Raw genomic sequence first — 21083 nt, forward strand, 5'->3', positions numbered from 1 at the left:
AGACGGGGAAACAGATGCTGAGGTTCACCCCGTATCACGACAGAGAAAACATAGGGGTGCTCTCCCTTTCTTTTTCATTCTTGGCCACACCATCACTAGCTGTGTCCTCATCACAGTACTGGGTCAAGGCCTTTCTAGGGCCCCCAGCCTACTGGTCTCCATTTTCTGCCCCTGGACAACTTCTGGGCCATTGTACTTGAGAGTAGGCATGGAGCCTTGACCCCTCCAGCCTCCAGCCCCAGCCTGGCCAGAGAGGAATCTTCTCAGCACACAGGGGACCAAACATGGGCTTGCCTGCTGGGTGAGGGCAGCCCACCAGTCTTGTCTCTGGTGGCTGGAGGGCTCAGCAGGGGGCTCCCTCTTGGCTCCCATCAGGCCTTGCCAGGGAGGGTTTTGGCTCCTGGCCCACCGCCTGGCTGCCTGACATATCTACTTTGGATTCTCATGTAAGAAGTTGGGGCTGGGACATAGCTTGAGTGGAAGAGGCCCTGCCTAGCCAATTCAAGGCTTAGAGTTCAAACCCAGTGCAGCCCTTCCTTCCCCCCAAAAGGAAGCAGATGTGATAGTGTTGTCTGAGACGCAGGGGCTGTACAGTGGTGGTGATGGGGTGAAATGAGGTCTCCAGAGGCACTCTCCTCACCCCCTTCACCCATGGCCCTGACACCCCGCCACCCCCATCCCGAGGCCAGAACCTATGGACCATGGACCGTGCTGCTCATGACCTGAGAGTTGGCATGTAGCTACGGGGCTGCTGTCAGCTGAGGATCCAAACAGCCATCCTTCACAGGGTCCAGGGGTGAGAGGTGGGTAGGGAGGGCCCGTCCTGGGGACACTGGAAGGTGAATTCTGGGTAAAGCCAGCAATTGCCCAATGTGTGTGTAGCCTGCCGCTGGGTGGGAGAGCAGACGTGGAGGTCCCTCTAGCAGGGCACAGCACACAGCTTGTAGGGGGCCGGCATCACCAAAGCTTCAAAGACCCCAAGGGTGCTGGGCCGGGGCTGGCCCGCGGGCACCGAGAAGCTGAAGCGCTGCAGGAGGCAGGTGAAGAAGAGGAAGAGCTCCATGCGTGCCAGGGGCTCCCCGAGGCACGCGTGGCGGCCTGTGGGGGACAGCGAGCGGGATCGGTCAGCTGGGGCCTGGGGCCACCTCGCAGCCACCCTGTGACCCCAGCACGGGCCAGGGAGCCGAGCCCCACGCACCTGCTGAGAAGGGCATGAAGGCCTCGGGCTTCACAAAGCGGCCCTGGGCGTCCAGGAAGTGCGCGGGGTGGAAGCGGAAGGGCTGCTCCCAGACGCGCTCGTCCTTCAGCACCGAGGACAGGTTGGTGAGCAGCGTGGTGCCCTGGTGGAGGGGTGAGGTGAGGGGCGCACAGGACCCCCCACTCCCTCACCTGTCACGAAATCCGTGGCCACTGCCCTGGTTCACGTGCGTTCTTTCATGTGTCACTGGGCCACGGCAGCTCCAGAGCACCGCCATTTTTGCCACAGCAGAAGGGGACACCTTGACATGGTGCACCCCCAGGCCCATCTCATTTGTGCTGACCCTCCCACTGGCCCTGAAGGTCAATCTGACTTTCCATAGTTCCAGAGGTACTGAGCACCTGTCTGCATCACCCTGGGTATTATCAAATGGGAGTCCCAAATTGTATTACTTGCACCAAGTATAGGCTAAATGGTGGTGGTGGATGGTCACTGGTAAGTGGTAGTGGACGTGGATGATTACTGGTAAGTGGTGGTGGACGTGGATGGTCACTGGTAAGTGGTGGTGGACGTGGATGGTCACTGGGAAGTGGTGGTGGACGTGGATGGTCACTGGTAAGTGGTGGTGGTGGATGGTCACTGGTAAGTGATGGTGGTGGATGGTCACTGGTAAGTGGTGGTGGTGGATGGTCACTGGTAAGTGGTGGTAGTGGATGGTCACTGGTAAGTGGTGGAGGACATGGATGGTCACTGGTAAGTGGTGGTGAACGTGGATGGTCACTGGTAAGTGGTGGATGTGGATGGTCACTGGTAAGTGGTGGTGGACATGGATGGTCACTGGTAAGTGGTGGTGGTGGATGGTCACTGGTTAGTGGTGGTGGTGGATGGTCACTGGTAAGTGGTGGTGGTGGATGGTCACTGGTAAGTGGTGGTGGACGTGGATGGTCACTGGTAAGTGGTGGTGGATGTGGATGGTCACTGGTTAGTGGTGGTGGTGGATGGTCACTGGTAAGTGGTGGTGGACATGGATGGTCACTGGTAAGTGGTGGTGGTGGATGGTCACTGGTAAGTGGTGGTGGTGGATGGTCACTGGTTAGTGGTGGTGGTGGATGGTCACTGGTAAGTGGTGGTGGACGTGGATGGTCACTGGTAAGTGGTGGTGGACGTGGATGGTCACTGGTAAATGGTGGTGGTGGTGGATGGTCACTGGTAAATGGTGGTGGACGTGGATGGTCACTGGTAAGTGGTGGATGTGGATGGTCACTGGTAAGTGGTGGTGGTGGATGGTCACTGGTAAGTGGTGGTGGACATGGATGGTCACTGGTAAGTGGTGGTGGACATGGATGGTCACTGGTAAGTGGTGGTGGTGGATGGTCACTGGTAAGTGGTGGTGGACGTGGATGGTCACTGGTAAGTGGTGATGGTGGATGGTCACTGGTAAGTGGTGGTGGACGTGGATGGTCACTGGTAAGTGGTGGTGGTGGATGGTCACTGGTAAGTGGTGGTGGACATGGATGGTCACTGGTAAGTGGTGGTGGACATGGATGGTCACTGGTAAGTGGTGGTGGTGGATGGTCACTGGTAAGTGGTGGTGGTGGATGGTCACTGGTAAGTGGTGGTGGACGTGGATGGTCACTGGTAAGTGGTGGTGGACGTGGATGGTCACTGGTAAGTGGTGGTGGACGTGGATGGTCACTGGTAAGTGGTGGTGGACGTGGATGGTCACTGGTAAGTGGTGGTGGTGGATGGTCACTGGTAAGTGGTGGTGGTGGATGGTCACTGGTAAGTGGTGGTGGTGGATGGTCACTAGTTAGTGGTGGTGGTGGATGGTCACTGGTAAGTGGTGGTGGACGTGGATGGTCACTGGTAAGTGGTGGATGTGAATGGTCACTGGTTAGTGGTGGTGGTGGATGGTCACTGGTAAGTGGTGGTGGTGGATGGTCACTGGTCAATGGTGGTGGACGTGGATGGTCACTGGTAAGTGGTGGATGTGGATGGTCACTGGTAAGTGGTGGTGGTGGATGGTCACTGGTAAGTGGTGGTGGATGTGGATGGTCACTGGTAAGTGGTGGTGGATGTGGATGGTCACTGGTAAGTGGTGGTGGTGGATGGTCACTGGTAAGTGGTGGTGGACGTGGATGGTCACTGGTAAGTGGTGATGGTGGATGGTCACTGGTAAGTGGTGGTGGACGTGGATGGTCACTGGTAAGTGGTGATGGTGGATGGTCACTGGTAAGTGGTGGTGGTGGATGGTCACTGGTAAGTGGTGGTGGTGGATGGTCACTGGTAAGTGGTGGTGGACGTGGATGGTCACTGGTAAGTGGTGATGGTGGATGGTCACTGGTAAGTGGTGGTGGTGGATGGTCACTGGTTAGTGGTGGTGGTGGATGGTCACTAGTTAGTGGTGGTGGTGGATGGTCACTGGTAAGTGGTGGTGGACGTGGATGGTCACTGGTAAGTGGTGGTGGACATGGATGGTCACTGGTAAGTGGTGATGGTGGATGGTCACTGGTTAGTGGTGGTGGACATGGATGGTCACTGGTTAGTGGTGGTGGTGGGTGGTCACTGGTAAGTGGTGGTGGACGTGGATGGTCACTGGTAAGTGGTGGTGGACGTGGATGGTCATTGGTAAGTGGTGGTGGACATGGATGGTCACTGGTAAGTGGTGGTGGTGGATGGTCACTGGTAAGTGGTGGTGGACGTGGATGGTCACTGGTAAGTGGTGGTGGTGGATGGTCACTGGTAAGTGGTGGTGGTGGATGATCACTGGTAAATGGTGGTGGTGGATGTTCACAGAGTGGTGGTGGTGGATGGTCACTGGTAAGTGGTGGTGGACGTGGATGGTCACTGGTAAGTGGTGATGGACGTGGATGGTCACTGGTAAGTGGTGGTGGTGGATGGTCACTGGTAAGTGGTGATGGACTTGGATGGTCACTGTTAAATGGTGGTGGTGGATGGTCACTGGTAAGTGGTGGTGGATGTGGATGGTCACTGGTAAGTGGTGGTGGTGGATGGTCACTGGTAAATGGTGGATGTGGATGGTCACTGGTAAGTGGTGGTGGTGGTGGATGGTCACTGGTAAGTGGTGGTGGTGGTGGATGGTCACTGGTAAGTGGTGGTGGATGTGGATGGTCACTGGTAAGTGGTGATGGACTTGGATGGTCACTGGTAAGTGGTGGATGTGGATGGTCACTGGTAAGTGGTGGTGGTGGATGGTCACTGGTAAGTGGTGATGGTGGATGGTCACTAGTTAGTGGTGGTGGTGGATGGTCACTGGTAAGTGGTGGTGGTGGATGGTCACTGGTAAGTGGTGGTGGACGTGGATGGTCACTGGTAAGTGGTGGAGGACATGGATGGTCACTGGTAAGTGGTGGTGGTGGATGGTCACTAGTTAGTGGTGGTGGTGGATGGTCACTGGTAAGTGGTGGTGGTGGATGGTCACTGGTAAGTGGTGGTGGACGTGGATGGTCACTGGTAAGTGGTGGAGGACATGGATGGTCACTGGTAAGTGGTGGTGGTGGATGGTCACTAGTTAGTGGTGGTGGTGGATGGTCACTGGTAAGTGGTGGTGGTGGATGGTCACTGGTAAGTGGTGGTGGACGTGGATGGTCACTGGTAAGTGGTGGTGGTAGATGGTCACTGGTTAGTGGTGGTGGTGGGTGGTCACTAGTAAGTGGTGAAGGTGGGTGGTCACTGGTAAGTGGTGGTGGACGTGGATGGTCACTGGGTGATGGATGAGGCTTTACCTTGGGGATGAGGAATCTGTGGATCTCAATGTCATGGGTCGTCATGTGGGGAGCACCCATTGGGATAATGTCCGCAAAGCGCTGCACCTCGTGGATCACCGCGCTGGTGAAGGGCATGCGGGCCTGGTCCTCCATCTCAGGCCGCCGCCCCTGCCCGATCACCTCATCGATCTCCTCCTGCACCCGTCCTGCGGGGAGGAGCAGGTCCAGAGCTGTCAGTCCCCAGGCCCGGGCCCCGACCTCCCCCCCTCTGTGTTGATAGTCCAGTCCAGGGGAGGTCGAGTCCCCACTCCATTGCCCCCCCCCCGCAGCCCCAGCTGGCTCACGCTGCACGTCCGGGTGCAGGATCATGAGCAGCAGGGCCCAGGACAGCGTGGTGGACGTGGTCACCATGCCCGCCATGAACAGGTCCGCCACCACCACACGCAGGTTGTCCTCGTTGAAGCTGCTCTCCGGGCTCCCTTGGGCCTGTGGGAGAGCAAGGAGGGTCTGGGCCTGGGCAGCAGAGGACAAGGCCCCAGATGCCCTCCACTGGCACCCCAATCGGTGGGGTGGGGGTGGTCACACCTCACCTTCTCCACCTCAGCCTGGAAGGCGTCGGTCAGGTCTCGGGGAGGCTCGGCCGGGTCCCGGGTCCTCCTGTGCTCGTCCAGCAGCTCGTCCAGAAGGGCCATGAAGGCCTTCTGTGCGGGGAAGATCTTGCCAGGCAGTCCTGGGATGTGCAGGAGGATGGGGACCGCGTTCAGCAGCTGTGAGAGCACAGGAGGCGGAGTCCAGGTGTGTTCCCTGCACAGCTGGACCATTCTCAGACCCTGTGTCTTCCAGGATGGACACAGGCCCTATCTGTCCCTTCTAGTCCCCACTCTCCTTCCCTAGTTCCAGCATCCTTGCTCTTTCTGCTCCAGGGACAGAGCAGCCCAGGGGATCACTCTCTAGACCTTCCTGGCCCTTGGTCCTGTCCTCATGCCCATTGTGTGAGTTCCTCCAGATCTTGGCCTGACCTTCTCTGATGTATCCGCATGGCATCCTGCACAAATCCTCCCCCTGGAACTCCCGCTGCAGGGAGCTGGCCCTGTAGATTCCCCTGCGTTCTCACTTGGAAGGTAGCAGTTGATTCTTCCTTCAAAACGGCCTGCAACAGCTCCAGCAACCTGTCCAGGAGGGCATCGTCATAGTCAAAGCGACGAGCGTAGATGACGGAGGAGATCACGTTGCACACAGCTTTTTTCAGGAGACTGTTGGGGCTAAAGGGATGACCTGGGAGCAGGAAGGAGGTCAGAGAGTTAATCTCATCCCTGTCCACCACATTCCACCTTTCACCTGGCGTCCCTCCTGCCATCACTCACCGGAGTGGTCAGCGAAGGCCTCACAGAGGCAGCCGGCCTCCTCAGTCACCCACTGCTCCAGTGACTTCTTGCCCATGCCGAAGTTTCTCAAGGTGGACACAGAGAATCTCCTCTGATCTCTCCAGGCATTGCTGTAGCGGGCCATAACTATACCTGTGGGAGGGGCGAAGAGGTGGACCTGAAGCAATTAGTGACAGAGACATGACCCAAACCCCGCCTCCTCCTTGCCTCCAATCAGTCCTGAGGACTCCACACTGGCCCCATCTCCACCTCTGCCTGTAATTTGCAAGACAGGTTACACAAGGATCCCTCCAATGGGAGCCATGTGCATGGCCCAGGCCCCCCTCCTGCCCTCCTCCAACCAGATTGCTGCCCCGCCTCCCCCTGAACTCAGGTGCACCCAGGGCATTCCCACTGCCTCCCCTGAACTGCTCTTTCCTGGCCCCTTTTGGCTCTCCCAGATGCACTGCCCATCTGTCCCCCCAGGAGGCCCCTGTCCTCAGGTCACTGTCCCGCAGGTCAGTCCCTCGGCCTCGTGTTGCCCTTTGCCTTGAGATCTGGGTCCGAAGCCCAGGTGTTCAAAGATGGGCATGGGTGGACGGTCAGCGGTGTCCTCGTTGTGCTTCACCAGGGCCTCACGCACGGCCTCCAGCCCGTTGAGCACCACCACTGGATTCCTGAACATCTGGAGACTGACCACCTCCCCGAAGCGGTGCTGCAGCTGTAGAGGGAGTCCCACAATCCTATCATCCACCACCCCGTTTCAAACACCCTCAGGTCATGGGTACCCAGGTGAATTAAGCAGGGTAAGCAGGAGGCCTGGGCTCTGCTCAGGGAACCCTCCCTGGAAAGGACCACTGGCTGTCAGCTCCCCAGAAACCCCAAAGTATCCACAGGAGCTCCAGGCATGCAGTGTGCACAAGACACAGACGTCCCCAGGGAGTGTGACCCCACAGGGAAGACCCCAAGATCACAGAGCAGCAGCAGATTCCAGTGGACACTGCCTCTCTCTACCTCATGACCACCTGAAAGGCTGCCCAGTGCTCAGCCCCTCTGATAATCGGGAAACACGAGAAGAGGACATGACCTGGGCTTTGTGCACCAGCACTGAAACCCACTGCCGCGTCTCACCCCAGCCTCTGCCTGCCACACTGGGGTCTCGACAGCCCAGACTGCAATCACGCCCTGCACTGCCTCTCCCAGGAAGCCTCTCAGCTCCTGGGCTGAGCTCCCTGGGTGGCCTGTGGGTTCCCAGCTCTGTGTCTGGGCTTCCACGTGTCCTCTGCTGCCCACCACCAGCTCCTCACCTTGTAGAAGCAGTATGGCAGGTTCTGCAAGTCCATGTGCAGCAGGTTTCCCAGTACTGGCAGGGGCACAGGGCCTGGTGGGTAGCGAGCAGCCCAGCGCTGGCGCCGGTGCATCAGGTCCAGCAGGAGCAGGAAGATGGCCAGGGCCAGGGCCACAGGCCACAGCGCTTCCCCTGTCAGCAGCCCCATGGCTGCCTCGCTGCGCACTGGACTCCTCTGGGCACCACTGCCCACACCCAGGACCGGGCTGTGCACTCAACCAACCTGGGAGGTCCCTCAGAAAGGTAAGGAGGCTGACCTTTGTCTCCTGCCAGGAATCCACCCTGGCAGACATCCATGGCGCTGGTGGGGTCAGGGCAGCTCCTGGGCTGGGGCAGCTGCAGAGCTCTGTTCCTCTTAGGTCTCCCACTGCTACTCAGTGGTTTGTTTTAGCCCCTTCAGCTTCTTGGCCTTCTTGTCTGTGGTGTCCAGGGTTTTGAGGTATCTGCTGCAGTGAACTTTGAACTTCAAATCTTAGTGTGGGCATCTTGTCTTAGTTTTGGCATCCTTCTGCCAAAATCTCTGATCTCCACAATTTTCCCAAGCATAGGGGAACAGCTCTTGTCCCCGTGCCCCTGCTGAGTGGTTGGATTGTGCTTCTGCCTTCACAGGTGAATGGGGAAGTAGTGACCTGTTGGGGCTGGCAGAGCCCAGGTCCTACACCTGGGCCAGAATCTCCTAAGTCAGAGGCTGGGGGGCAAGGGCAACATATTGGGAAGCAGGTGAGGCTGAGGGAGATGGGGGGACACATTGGGGAGCAGGCATAGGTGCTAAAGCCCCCAACAACCCAGCATGGCCACTCCACAGATGAGGAGACGGAGTCAGGAGGGAAGGGACCGGGCCTGCAATGCCCTGTGCACCAGGGCAGAGGCACAGAGGCTCTGCTGCCTGTCCTGTGCTTGTGAGAAAAAGGGGTCTCATGGGCTGGGAGTTTGGCCTAGTGGTTAAAGTGCTTGCCTAGCATGCATGAAGACCCGGGTTCGATTCCTCGGTACCACATATATAGAAAAAAGCCGGAAGTGGTGCTGAGGCTCAAGTGGTAGAGCTCTAGCTTTGAGAAAGTCCAAGGACAGTGCTCAGGCCCTGAGCTCAAGCCCAGGACTGGCAAAACAAACAAACAAAACAAAACAAAACAAAACAAAGGGGTTTCTTTGCTGTCTAGCAACACTGGAGAGCCCCGGGTGGTACTTTTGGGAGCGCCTATTCAGATATTTATTTTTTAATTTTTTGGATTTAAACATTTACTTTTCAGCCTTCTGTCCTTGGTAACAAAGCCGGAATCTCAGATCTTCTGCTCCTACCTCCATTTCCTCACAACTTGGAACCCTGAGTCGCCTTCTTAAATCACCTAATTTTCAGCACTCTGAAAGCACTCTCAGGGGATGAGTAAAGGAGTATTGAGAGGAAGCAGGAAAACCAAAGCCAAAGGTCCAACCCAGCATGGACGTCCTCTTTGCTTACCTTAGATTCCCTTCTCAGAGCATTCTAAAGCATTCACTAACCTGAGACTTGATGGATGGTTTGGGGGAGGTGGGTGGAGAGGTTATTGGTTTTGCTTAAAAAATTCCTTTACTTTTTTTTTTTTCGTCCAGTCCTGGGGCTCGAACTCTGGGCCTGGGTGCTACCCTAATCTCTTCAGCTCAAGGCTATGCTCTACCACCTGATCCATCCCTTCCAGCTTTCTGGTGGTTGATTGGTGAGAAGAGTCTCACGAACTTTCATGCTGTGGCAGGCTTAGAGCCACGATCCTCAGATCTCAGCCTCCGAGTAGCTAAAATTATAGATGTGAGCCACCAGCACCCGGCTAAAAAAGCCCTTTTCATTTTGAAGGCAGGGGCTGAATTATTTAATTTCAATCCATGTATTTACTTTAAAAAAAAAAAGAAGGGGAAAGAGATCATGTCCAAAAAGTCGTAGTTAGCCTCCCCAGCCACACAGCGCTTGCCAGACACGTGAGCACCACTGTCGGACGCTGTGGCAATGGTCAGCTCATGGCTTGCTCTGCCCCACTGGACTGCCCTGAAGGCACAAAGGCCTCAGCATCTTAGTCAAACCAGACAAACTGGTAGGTAAACCCAGAAGTTCTTTTCAGTCCATTGGCTGAGCACATACGAACTGTCACTGGCTTGTAAGACTTCAAGGGGTGGAAGAAGGAGCAAGAGGATGGCAGAGAAGAAGCTAGAGGTTAGCCAAGCTTTTGGTGGGTTAGAAGCTCTGAATCTAGAACCTCAGAGAGTAAATGATTCCAGGTTTCTGACAAAAGAAAATCAGCCCCAGAGGAGAATGAGCTGAGCTGTGCCATGCAAGCAAGTTCTTCTGCAGACACACAGGTCGGGTGACAGCCCTGTTCTCTGTGGAGCATGGAAAAAGGTTCTTCTAAGGTCATCAAGTGAGACAGCAGTAGAATCGCGAGGCTGGGGCCAAATGCAAGACTGGACCCTATGGTTAAAGACTCCGAGGCCATCAGGACCCGTAAAGCAGTCTCCTCTGCACGCACTGGCTCTAACAGTGCTTCAGATCTGCCGTGAATTAAGCCAAGTCAGTTGTCTGGGGCTGAGAGGCAGAAAGGGCAACACAATTCTCGTTTCCTATATAGGAGGTGGGAAGCGTGGCCCAGTGAAAAGAGACCTGCAAGAAGTAACAAACATTTACAAAACAGTTTAATATTTTCTTTTCTTTTTTGGTCCATCATAGGTGCTGTCCCTGAGCTCTTCAGCTCAAGGCTACTGCTCTACCCCCTGAGCCACAGGGCCACTTCAGTTTCCTGGTGGCTAATTGGAGATAAGAATCTCATGGATTTTAGTGCCCTGGCTGGGCTGGCTTTGAACTGGGATCCTCAGATCTCAGCCTCCTGAGTAGCTAGGATTACAGGTGTGAGCCATTGGCACCCAGCTATATATTTACACACACACACACACACACACACACACACACACACACACACACAGAACGGCAGGGCTACTTAAGAAAGCAAAGTCAGAGAAGAAGGGCCAAAATGGCAAAAGACTTTTCAAAAATAAAATGAGAGGCCGGGAGTTTGGCCTAGTGGTAGAGCACTCGCTTAGCATGCACGAAGCCCTGGGTTCAATTCCTCGTTACCACATACAAACCAAAAGCCAGAAGTGGTGTTGTGGCTCAAGTGGTAGAACTCTATCCTTGAGAAAGCCCAAGGACAGTGCTCAGGCCCCGAGTTCAAGCCCTAGGACTGGCAAGAAAACCAACCAAACCAAACCAAGATGACTGATCCAGAGGGGGCTGTGGAGAGAAAATGGTGGACCGAAGTCTGTTAGTCAAGTAATTGTTTACTTAATTTTTTTTGTTTTTGTTTTTGCTGGTCCTGGTGCTCAAAATCAGGGCCTGTGTGTGGCCCCTAAGCTTCTCTGTGTTCAAAGCCAGTGCTCTACCACTTGAGCCACAGCGCCAGTGTTAGGTCCACCAAGGAAAACGGCTTCTTCCTGTTTGTTTTCCCTCCATACCCGTGTGGCCCTCCCTCGAGGGCCCTGACCAGCACCTGTAACCTTGGTACCCGGTGTTCCTGGGGCAGCGGGAGGCCGGAGGTCCTCTAGCTGAGGTCACTTGTGCATCTGCTGTGGCCACACCATCTTCCCGCCCTCTCCCTGAATAACCCTTCTCCCTATCAGAAGTCACCACTGCATGCCTCCATCTCATCCAGGGCGGCAGTCTGCTCTCCCACCAATAAACTCTCCTTTTGGCCAGCCTTACAGATGGCCCTGAACCTGGGAGTGGATAGATTCAGTCCCTGGTTCCCTTTCTCTTCTCTCTCCAAGGGTCATTCTGCCTCCTGACCACCTTTCCTTGGGCCCAAACTGCTGATAGCCAAAAGAGCCCCACCTTGGACTTCTCGCTTTTACCACTGTGGGCTATGCATCTACCACACAAGCCCCTCTCTACATCTGGTGAATGACTTCTGTCTAAAAGCCCTCTGTCTGTCTGTCTGTCTGTCTGTCTGTCTGTCTGTCTGTCTGTCTTTTTTGACATAGTACCATGCCTATGGGATCCCCAACACCTTTTGGCCAGTTGCTTCTCATCTTGGAGATGTCTGAATTAAGAAATGGGCTCTATGTCCTTACAGACACCTCCCCCCCACCATATCCTTGCAGACCTCCTCTGCATCCTGCGTACCCCTTCTATGTTCTTATTGGACTCCTAGGTCCTCACCAAACAAATTCATAAAGCCAAAGGACCTTATTTTTATTGAAGCACTTTCTGCCAACGCAGTAGTGAATGGTCAGAGGATATACCTTCAAGCTTTCTTTGCTCTCCTTGCTTGTCCTCTTTGTTTCTGTAAGCAAACTCCCTCTCTTGACTTTCACTTCTGTGCCTCTCAGCCATCTGGTCTACCTAGAAAGGCAACTTTCCTTGTCTTGTAACAGTTTAATCTGTTTCTGTCGCTGTCTCTCTTTGACAACCTGTTAACCAGAGATTATTCGCCATTGGATTGTATCCATTCCAGCCAACAGCCCTTTGGTTTGTGTCCTTGAGAGTGAGACTCAGGCTGAGAGGACTCCCACCTCTAGATTCCCTCTTGAAAGCAAGATGTCCTACCTAGACTTGAATTCTGTTAGCTAAAACTGGCTGTCTCTCCTCGAGAGTACCCATACTCAGAGTGTGCTCCTTCCTTTCCGTTTGTCTGTTAGTCCCTTTGTCTGCTTGTCTGTTTGCTTACTTAATAAAGCTCCCCCAAGTTTTCTTATCATTGTGACTTTCCCAGAAATTTGCCATCTTGGCCACATGATGAATTTTCATGAGACACCTAAGTCTTCTAGCAACTGTTCAGAGGTCAATGTTTAGCTATGTGTCTCTTTACCAAAATGTGTTTACAAGTTTTCCGGAAATCAAGTCTTAGCTAGCTCCACTGGCCAAAAGAAAAACTGGGCAGTTTTAAACTCAAACTCTGTGTATTTCTAAGGTAACCAAGACTTAACTGGTGCTGCAGGCCTAAAGAAAAAGTGGGCAGTTTAAAACTCAAGCAACAAAGATGCTCTTAAGATTTGGGTGTGAACACACTTGGAAAGTCAGCTTCCCAAGTGTGTAAGCAGCCTTGGATACAGAACTGGAAATGGTTTCAATCTTAATTCGTATCCTAAAGAATTATCTATATTCCGATAAACATTAACTAGGTTGCATAATCAGTTGCTGTTTCAAAACTCTCATCACGACTATTGAGTTTTATCATTACAGATTTGACCCTCTGTGGTGTTTAGTCAGACCCACAGAGGGGCAAACAACTTTTACAAGTATTTATTGCTCAATGACGACTTCTTTTCTTAACTAGTTCTAGGTAAGCCCTGCCTAGAAACTTTCTATTGATCTCCTTGCTGCTTCAGTTGGAGCTAGAAAAGGGTCTCATGGCAAAAACTCATTAATTTGTTAGTCACCTTCCCCTCCAACGTGAGACATGCCATCCTAGCAAGAATGAAAAATGCCACATGAGGCCTCATTCCCTGCGCATCCACCAAGGGACCATCTGAGAGCAGCTGGAAAAAGTACAGAGAAGATGGAATGGAGTCAGATCATAAATGGAGTCATTTTGCGCTCGCCCTTTCAAAATTAACCTGGGTAAGAGGTCAAAACAAAGTAGTTAATAAGCATGCCTATCTAATATTTATACCTGTGTTTCTTCTAACTGGAAAGGAATTTATAGTGAGCCTTAGACTCAAGACAGTTTGCCTTGGTACGTGTGTGGGTCTCCCATGCATATATTCAGACATTATAATCCAGATATCAATAATCCAGTTACAGGCAAAGATTCAGGCCTCCCACTGGTCCCTTAACCACTCCAATGCAGCCCCAGCTTCTGACTGGTTCTCCTTAACCAGTCTGTGATGCTCTCCCCTAGCCAGTCATCTGGTAAAAGTCAGTTAGAAACCTGATCCATCAATTGCAGGGAACACAGCAGGAACTAACTAGCCAAGTCATTCAGTTTTTTCTTTTCCACCTTAGTGGATGGCTGCCCTTCCTTCTGCCTTCTATGTGCCCTCTCATGTTTTTCTAATTGCCTATCCCCTGCCTCATAAGACTTCAGATTTCATCCAAAGACACAGGTGGGTTCACCACCAAAAACCCTTGCTGCCACCTTCCTTTGACCAGGTGGCATCTCACCTTTCACCACTCATGTTGCAACCCGTTGCCTGCAGGAAGTGGCTGGAGAGTCAGTGCCCCTTTATGACCATCAAAAGGCGGAAATGTGAAGTCTGCTCAGGAAAAAATGTCCCCTTCCTCTGGACACCCATGGCCCTCTCTGGAAGTCCCTGCCCAGCGCCTGTCATGTGAAGTAACTGACACATCTGGGACAGTGGGAGGCCCAGGCTGTGAGGTCACGTCCGCATCCAGCCCAGTCATGCCTCCTTCAGACTGTGTGAGGGTCCCGGGGCCTGGGGTCCCCCCCACATCAGCTGCAGCCACAGCTCCTTCCCCCCTCTCACTACATCACCATCATTAGTTCCTCCTTCCCTGTGCCTCCACGTTGTGTAGGCCGGTGGTTTTGTTCTGCTAATCAACTCTTCTCTTCCTGAACAAGCACATGGAGGTCTCCTTTCTTCAAACCTCACGGGGACTTCTGGATGTTCCTGAGTGGTTTGTTGGAGATGAGTCTCGCGGACTTTCCTGCCTGGCTGGCTGTGAACTGTGATCCTTAGATCTCAGCCTCCTGAGCAGGTAGATTAGAGGCATGCCACAGTGGAGCCCAGCATGCTTCTACTTTTAAATTCTTCTTTTCTCTTTTTTAATTTTCAGTACTTATTTGTTTGTTTGTTTGTTTGTTTGTTGCCAGTTCTGGGCTTGAGCACTGTCCTTGGACTTGCTCAAGGCTAGCACTCTACTACTTGAGCCTCAGCACCACTTCCGGCTTTTTGCTATGTATGTGGGGTACTGAGGAATCGAACCTGAGTGCATGCGAGGCAAGCACTCTACCACTAGGCCAAACTCCTGGCCCCAAATTCTTCTTTTTTCTTGTTGGGTGTTTTGAGTGTCTAAGATTTGGAAATCGTGACCCTTGATCCACAAGAGCTAACAAGAAATATAGGATCCCTTTTCTTCCTTGGTCTGCTTCCACTGAAGCCACCACCTTCTTGGCTAGACGCGAGGAGAGTCTTCCCTGTGTGTGGATTCGGATGATGCTGCAGCCTCCTGCGGTGGTGGCTACACTGGGGAAGCTGCAGCATCTTCTGGCTTTTCCCATCTCTAATGTGTTTTCCAACTATTTTGCTCACACGGCTCAGGACACCCCCCCTTTTGGTCTTTACAGATTTCCTCTTGATGTGGAGGTGGAATTACAAGCTATTTCCATGCCTGCATTCTTTCTTCTTGCCATTTAGAGTCTCTAATGGTCTTGTGAGTGGTCTGGAAGGGCTGCTGGCCCTCCAGGGAGAAGGCAGCTGCTGGCTCAGCGTCCCTCCTTCCCAGACCCCACTAGCATTGAGGGAGGGTGGAGGGGGGCTTTCTGTTCACTCACTAATGATTTCCACTTCTAAAACCCACTCTAAGGTTCTGAGCAAGGTGTCTACATGCCTGGGTTTTCCACTGAAAAAAGGATGTTGTAAAGCCAGCATTATGGAAGGCCACCGCCTCACTCTGCAGCAGCTTCTGGTCCTTCAAGCTCCACCGCAGGCTTCCAGGGTGAGGGCAGCCCAACAGTCCTGCCTCTGGTGGCTGGAGAGCTCAGCAGGGGGTTCCCTCTTGGCGCCCATCAGGTCTTGCAGGGAGGCTTTTTGCTCCTGGCCCACCGCCTGCCTGCCTGACCCGTCTACTTTGGATTCTCATGTAAGAAGCTGGGGCTGGGACGTAGCTTGAGTGGAAGAGGCCCTGCCTAGTCAACTCAAGGCTTGGAGTTCAAACCCAGTACTGCCATTCCTTCTTTCCAAAAGAAAAGAGACATGACGGTGTTGCTGAGAGGATCATTACAGCCATGAGGTTGTGGGGAAGGGGCCCAATGGGGTCGACCCGCCCCCCACCCCCGGACCCTTAACACAGACACCTCCTCCTGCAGCCAGGAACCTCTGGACTGCTCTGGTAATGACTTGGGCAGGAATTTATTTGTCACTGGAGGGTTGTGGGCGAGGGCAAAGGAGTCTACTGTTCACTGAAGTTCACCATGCAATGCTTCCAGTAGAGCCCCATGGTCAGATCAGGAAAGACAGGGGTGGGGGAAGTTTCAAGCAGGGTTTGTGTGACAGCCACCAAATCCCTTGTGGTTATAGCCAGCAGCTAGGATGCGAGTGGGGCCGTAGTGTCGCCTCTAGCGGGGCACAGCACACAGCTTGTAGGGGGCCGGCATCACCACAGTTTCATAGATCCCAAGGGTGCTGGGCCGGGGCTGGCCCGCGGGCACCGAGAAGCTGAAGCGCTGCAGGAGGCAGGTGAAGAAGAGGAAGAGCTCCATGCGTGCCAGGGGCTCCCCGAGGCACACGCGGCGGCCTGTGGGGGACAGCGAGCGGGATCGGTCAGCTGGGGCCTGGGGCCACCTCGCAGCCACCCTGTGACCCCAGCACGGGCCAGGGAGCCGAGCCCCACGCACCTGCTGAGAAGGGCATGAAGGCCTCGGGCTTCACAAAGCGGCCCTGGGCGTCCAGGAAGTGCGCGGGGTGGAAGCGGAAGGGCTGCTCCCAGACGCGCTCGTCCTTCAGCACCGAGGACAGGTTGGTGAGCAGCGTGGTGCCCTGGTGGAGGGGTGAGGTGAGGGGCGCACAGGACCCCCCACTCCCTCTCCTGTCACGAAATCCGTGGCCACTGCCCTGGTCCACGTGCGTTCTTCCATCTGCCCCTGGGCCACGGCAGCTCAAGGGTGCCGCCTTTGTGGCCCCAGTGGGAGGAGACACTGTGCTCGTTGGCCTGCAGGCCTTGTCTCCTGATGGTGACCCTCTCTCTGGCCCTGCAGGTCTGCCTTTCCCCTGACTCCAGGGATGCTCAGCACAAGAAGGAACTTTCCACCTGCATCCCACATCACCCAGACTAGAAAATGGGAGTCCCAAATTGTAGTACCTGCACCATGTACAGGCTAAGTGGTGGTGGAGGTGGATGGTCACTGGGTGATGGACGAGGCTTTACCTTGGGGATGAGGAAGCCTCGGACCTCAATGTCCCGAGTGGTCATGTGGGGAGCACCCACTGGGGCAATGTCCGCAAAGCGCTGCACCTCGTGGATCACTGCGTTGGTGAAGGGCATGCGGGCCTGGTCCTCCATCTCCGGCCGCCGCCCCTGCCCGATCACCTCATCGATCTCCTCCTGCACGAGGCCTGCGTGGACGAGCAGGGTCAGGGCAGTCAGTTCCCAAGCCCCGGCCCCGAGCTCCCCACCTCTGTGTTGACAGTCCAGTCCAGCTTAGGCCGAGTCCCTGCTCCAATGTCCCGCCCCACCCCCGCAGCCCCAGCTGGCTCACGCTGCACATCGGGGTGCAGGATCATGAGCAGCAGGGCCCAGGACAGCGTGGTGGACGAGGTCACCATGCCCGCCGCGAACAGGTCCGCCAACACCATCCGCAGGTTGGCCTTGTTGAAGCTGCTCTCCGGGCTCCCTTGGGCCTGTGGGAGAGCAAGGAGGGTCTGGGCCTGGGCAGCAGAGGACAAGGCCCCAGATGCCCTCCACTGGCACCCCAATCGGTGGGGTGGGGGTGGTCACACCTCACCTTCTCCACCTCAGCCTGGAAGGCGTCGGTCAGGTCTCGGGAAGGCTCGGCCGGGTCCCGGGTCCTCCTGTGCTCGTCCAGCAGCTCGTCCAGAAGGGCCATGAAGGCCTTCAATGCGGGGAAGATCTTGCCAGGCAGTCCTGGGATGTGCAGGAGGATGGGGACCACGTTCAGCAGCTGTGAGAGCACAGGAGGCGGAGTCCAGTTGTGTTCCCTACACAGCTGGACCATTCTCAGACCCTGTGTCTTCCAGGATGGACACAGGCCCTATCTGTCCCTTCTAGTCCCCACTCTCCTTCCCTAGTTCCAGCATCCTTGCTCTTTCTGCTCCAGGGACAGAGCAGCCCAGGGGATCACTCTCTAGACCTTCCTGGCCCTTGGTCCTGTCCTCATGCCCATTGTGTGAGTTCCTCCAGATCTTGGCCTGACCTTCTCTGATGTATCCCCATGGCATCCTGCACAAATCCTCCCCCTGGAGCTCAAGCTGCAGGGAGCTGGCCCTGTAGATTCCCCTGCGTTCTCACTTGGAAGGTAGCAGTTGATTCTTCCTTCAAAACGGCCTGCAACAGCTCCAGCAACCTGTCCAGGAGGGCATCGTCATAGTCAAAGCGACGAGCGTAGATGAGGGAGGAGATCACGTTGCACACTGATTTGTTCAGGAGAGTGTTGGGGCTGAAGGGGCGACCTGGAAGCAGGAAGGAGGTCAGAGAGTTAATCTCATCCTTGTCCACCACATTCCATCTGTCAGCTGGCGTCCCTCCTGCCATCACTCACCAGAGTGGTCAGCGAAGGCCTCACAGAGGCAGCCGGCCTCCTCAGTCACCCACTGCTCCAGTGACTTCTTGCCCAGGCCGAAGTTTCTCAAGGTGGACACAGAGAATCTCCTCTGATCTCTCCAGGCATTGCTGTAGCGGGCCATAACTATACCTGTGGGAGGGGCGAAGAGGTGGACCTGAAGCAATTAGTGACAGAGACATGACCCAAACCCCGCCTCCTCCTTGCCTCCAATCAGTCCTGAGGACTCCACACTGGCCCCATCTCCACTACTGCCTGTAATTTGCAAGACAGGTTATACAAGGATCCCTCCAATGGGAGCCATGTGCATGGCCCCGGCCGCCCTCCTGCCCTCCTCACCAGATTGCTGCCCCGCCTCCCCCTGAACTCAGGTGCACCCAGGGCACTCCCACTGCCTCCCCTGAACTGCTCTTTCCTGGCCCCTTTTGGCTCTCCTACGTGCACTGCCCATCTGTCCCCCCAGGGGGCCCCTGTCCTTAGGTCACTGTCCCGCAGTTCAGTCCCTCGGCCTCGTGTTGCCCTTTGCCTTGAGATCTGGGTCCGAAGCCCAGGTGTTCTAAGATGGGCATGGGTGGACGGTCAGCGGTGTCCTCGTTGTGCTTCACCAGGGCCTCACGCACGGCCTCCAGCCCGTTGAGCACCACCACTGGATTCCTGAACATCTGGAGACTGACCACCTCCCCGAAGCGGTGCTGCAGCTGTAGAGGGAGTCCCACAATCCTATCATCCACCACCCCGTTTCAAACACCCTCAGGTCATGGGTACCCAGGTGAATTAAGCAGGGTAAGCAGGAGGCCTGGGCTCTGCTCAGGGAACCCTCCCTGGAAAGGACCACTGGCTGTCAGCTCCCCAGAAACCCCAAAGTATCCACAGGAGCTCCAGGCATGCAGTGTGCACAAGACACAGACGTCCCCAGGGAGTGTGACCCCACAGGGAAGACCCCAAGATCACAGAGCAGCAGCAGATTCCAGTGGACACTGCCTCTCTCTACCTCATGACCACCTGAAAGGCTGCCCAGTGCTCAGCCCCTCTGATAATCAGGAAACACGAGAAGAGGACATGACCTGGGCTTTGTGCACCAGCACTGAAACCCACTGCCGCGTCTCACCCCAGCCTCTGCCTGCCATACTGGGGTCTCGACAGCCCAGACTGCAATCACGCCCTGCACTGCCTCTCCCAGGAAACCTCTCAGCTCCTGGGCTGAGCTCCCTGGGTGGCCTGTGGCTTCCCAGCTCTATGTCTGGGCTTCCACGTGTCCTCTGCTGCCCACCACCAGCTCCTCACCTTGTAGAAGCAGTATGGCAGGTTCTGGAAATCCATATGTAGCAGGTTACCCAGTACTGGCAGGGGCACAGGGCCTGGTGGGTAGCGAGCAGCCCAGCGCTGGCACCGGTGCATCAGCTCCAGCAGGAGCAGGAAGGTGGCCAGGGCCAGGGCCACAGGCCACAGCGCTTCCCCTGTCAGCAGCCCCATGGCTGCCTCGCTGCCCACTGGACTCCTCTGGGCACCACTGCCCACACCCAGGACCGGGCTGTGCACTCAACCAACCTGGGAGGTCCCTCAGAAAGGTAAGGAGGCTGACCTTTGTCTCCTGCCACGAATCCACCCTGGCAGCCATCCATGGCACTGGTGGGGTCAGGGCAGCTCCTGGGCTGGGGCAGCTGCAGAGCTCTGTCCCTCTTAGCTCTCCCACTGCTACTCAGGGCCACTGGGACCAGGGCAGACCCAGCAGGGACCCATCCTTCATGCTGCACACACTGCTGTCTGCAGGCTGTCTGTCCCCACTCTTCCTCCCCAGTGGACCCTGTCATGTGCCACAGCGTCTCCTCAGTCATGTCCTTCCCTTCCCTCACCTCTTCTTAGAAAACAGCTTTCTCACGTCTGCTCCTGAGGATCCTGCCTTCCCTTGTCGTGAGCTGGGCTGATTGAGAGACTGGAATGGGGAGCTGGGAGGGAGAGGCCCTCCCTCCATCTGCATCAGTCCCTGTCTCCTCCCAGGATGGAATGCCCGCCTGAGGCTGGCTCCCTTCCACACAGATGAGCTTCCGTGGGACCCCAACCCCTGGAGCCCAAAGGATGGGCCTGGTCATGGCCTTCTGCCCACAGAGCTCTGAGTTCTCCTGGGAAGAGTCCGGGCATGTGTGTCCTTGTCGGGGTCTGCTTGGCTTTTCTCCCTGTCTGCAGGAAGGCCCCAGGCTTTGTCCTGCAGCTCTACTCTGATGCTCTTTTCCCAGTCTATTCCTTCCCCAAGGTCCAACCCCTGCCTCTCTCATCCTTCTGTGTAATGGTTCACAAGGAGTTTTGGGGTTCCCTATTAGGGGACCAGGATTCCTGTCTCCCTTACCTTCCATGGCACACTTTCCATGTCAGACCTCCACATACCTAATCACACACATCCCTCATACCTGCCTGGAGGCCAGATCCCTGCAAACCAACTGTGACACACAACTCGCATGCTCCTTGAATGGCTACAGAGTCAGATGCGGGTCCATGGCTCAGGCATTGCAACATCAGTTCCCAGGGCTCTGTGGGAGTCCTGGCCTCTCCTGGCTCAGACTTCCTGGAAGGGGCCTCTCCTCAGTGAGTTTCAAATCCATATGGGGCCTGGCCCAGCCTATGTTCTCTCACCTGATCCTGGGAGATGGAAGTTGAGATGTCAAGAGGCAAAGTGGCGTTATGGCTCATGTAGTAGAGCACTGGCCTTGAGGAAGCCCAAGGACAATACCCAGACTCTCAGTTCAAGCCCCAAGAGTAGCCAAAAGATATAAATAAATAAATAATTGAGGCTTGGCTGAGAGTTTGGCCTGGTGATAGAGTGTTTGCCAGCATGTAGAAAGACCGGTGGTTGATTCCTAGGTACCACATACATAGCAAAGCTGGAATTGATGCTGTGGCTCAAGTGGTAGAGTTCTAGCCTTGAGAAAGCTCAAGAACAGTGCTTAAGCCCCGAGTTCAAGCCCTAGGATTGGCAAACAAAAATTGCTGCTGGGAGCTCATGAATTTCCCTGA

At 55.2% G+C, this 21083-nt stretch overlaps 2 protein-coding genes across 2 annotated transcripts; both read right to left on the reverse strand.

Annotated features, from left to right (window-relative positions):
- Nucleotides 1-707: 707 nt before the first annotated feature.
- On the reverse strand, nucleotides 708-7863 carry LOC150067637 (cytochrome P450 2D17-like). Its single transcript, XM_090328835.1, has 9 exons — nucleotides 7598-7863; nucleotides 6840-7011; nucleotides 6291-6443; nucleotides 6041-6201; nucleotides 5517-5693; nucleotides 5271-5412; nucleotides 4945-5132; nucleotides 1199-1340; nucleotides 708-1098 (listed from the first exon to the last, which is right to left on the reverse strand). Exons 1-9 carry the CDS (start codon nucleotides 7784-7786, stop codon nucleotides 920-922), a joined length of 1503 nt encoding a protein of 500 aa, XP_090184961.1. The 5' UTR covers nucleotides 7787-7863; the 3' UTR covers nucleotides 708-919.
- A 7805-nt stretch (nucleotides 7864-15668) lies between these two features.
- On the reverse strand, nucleotides 15669-19547 carry LOC150067638 (cytochrome P450 2D17-like). Its single transcript, XM_090354104.1, has 9 exons — nucleotides 19359-19547; nucleotides 18601-18772; nucleotides 18054-18206; nucleotides 17804-17964; nucleotides 17280-17456; nucleotides 17034-17175; nucleotides 16703-16890; nucleotides 16173-16314; nucleotides 15669-16072 (listed from the first exon to the last, which is right to left on the reverse strand). The coding sequence occupies exons 1-9, from the start codon at nucleotides 19545-19547 to the stop codon at nucleotides 15894-15896; spliced, it is 1503 nt and encodes a 500-aa protein (XP_090210230.1). The 3' UTR covers nucleotides 15669-15893.
- Between the last annotated feature and the right edge of the window lie 1536 nt (nucleotides 19548-21083).

This window comes from Megascapheus bottae, chromosome 2 (assembly GCF_031878675.1).
Source record: "Megascapheus bottae isolate mThoBot1 chromosome 2, mThoBot2.hap1, whole genome shotgun sequence".
In the NCBI taxonomy this organism is placed as follows: domain Eukaryota; kingdom Metazoa; phylum Chordata; class Mammalia; order Rodentia; family Geomyidae; genus Megascapheus; species Megascapheus bottae.

What these genes read in the sequence shown, in the direction of transcription:
- LOC150067637 (XM_090328835.1), bottom strand. Translation starts at nt 7,786, where the DNA reads ATGGGGCTGCTGACAGGGGAAGCGCTGTGGCCTGTGGCCCTGGCCCTG. An exon ending in CTTCGGACCCAGATCTCAAG is followed by an intron (nt 6,444 to 6,839) that starts GCAAAGGGCAAC and finishes CCCCTCCCACAG; the next exon opens with GTATAGTTATGGCCCGCTAC. An exon ending in TCCAGGCTGAGGTGGAGAAG is followed by an intron (nt 5,413 to 5,516) that starts GTGAGGTGTGAC and finishes GCTCTCCCACAG; the next exon opens with GCCCAAGGGAGCCCGGAGAG.
- LOC150067638 (XM_090354104.1), bottom strand. Translation starts at nt 19,547, where the DNA reads ATGGGGCTGCTGACAGGGGAAGCGCTGTGGCCTGTGGCCCTGGCCCTG. An exon ending in CTTCGGACCCAGATCTCAAG is followed by an intron (nt 18,207 to 18,600) that starts GCAAAGGGCAAC and finishes CCCCTCCCACAG; the next exon opens with GTATAGTTATGGCCCGCTAC. An exon ending in CCTGCACCCCGATGTGCAGC is followed by an intron (nt 16,891 to 17,033) that starts GTGAGCCAGCTG and finishes TCGTCCACGCAG; the next exon opens with GCCTCGTGCAGGAGGAGATC.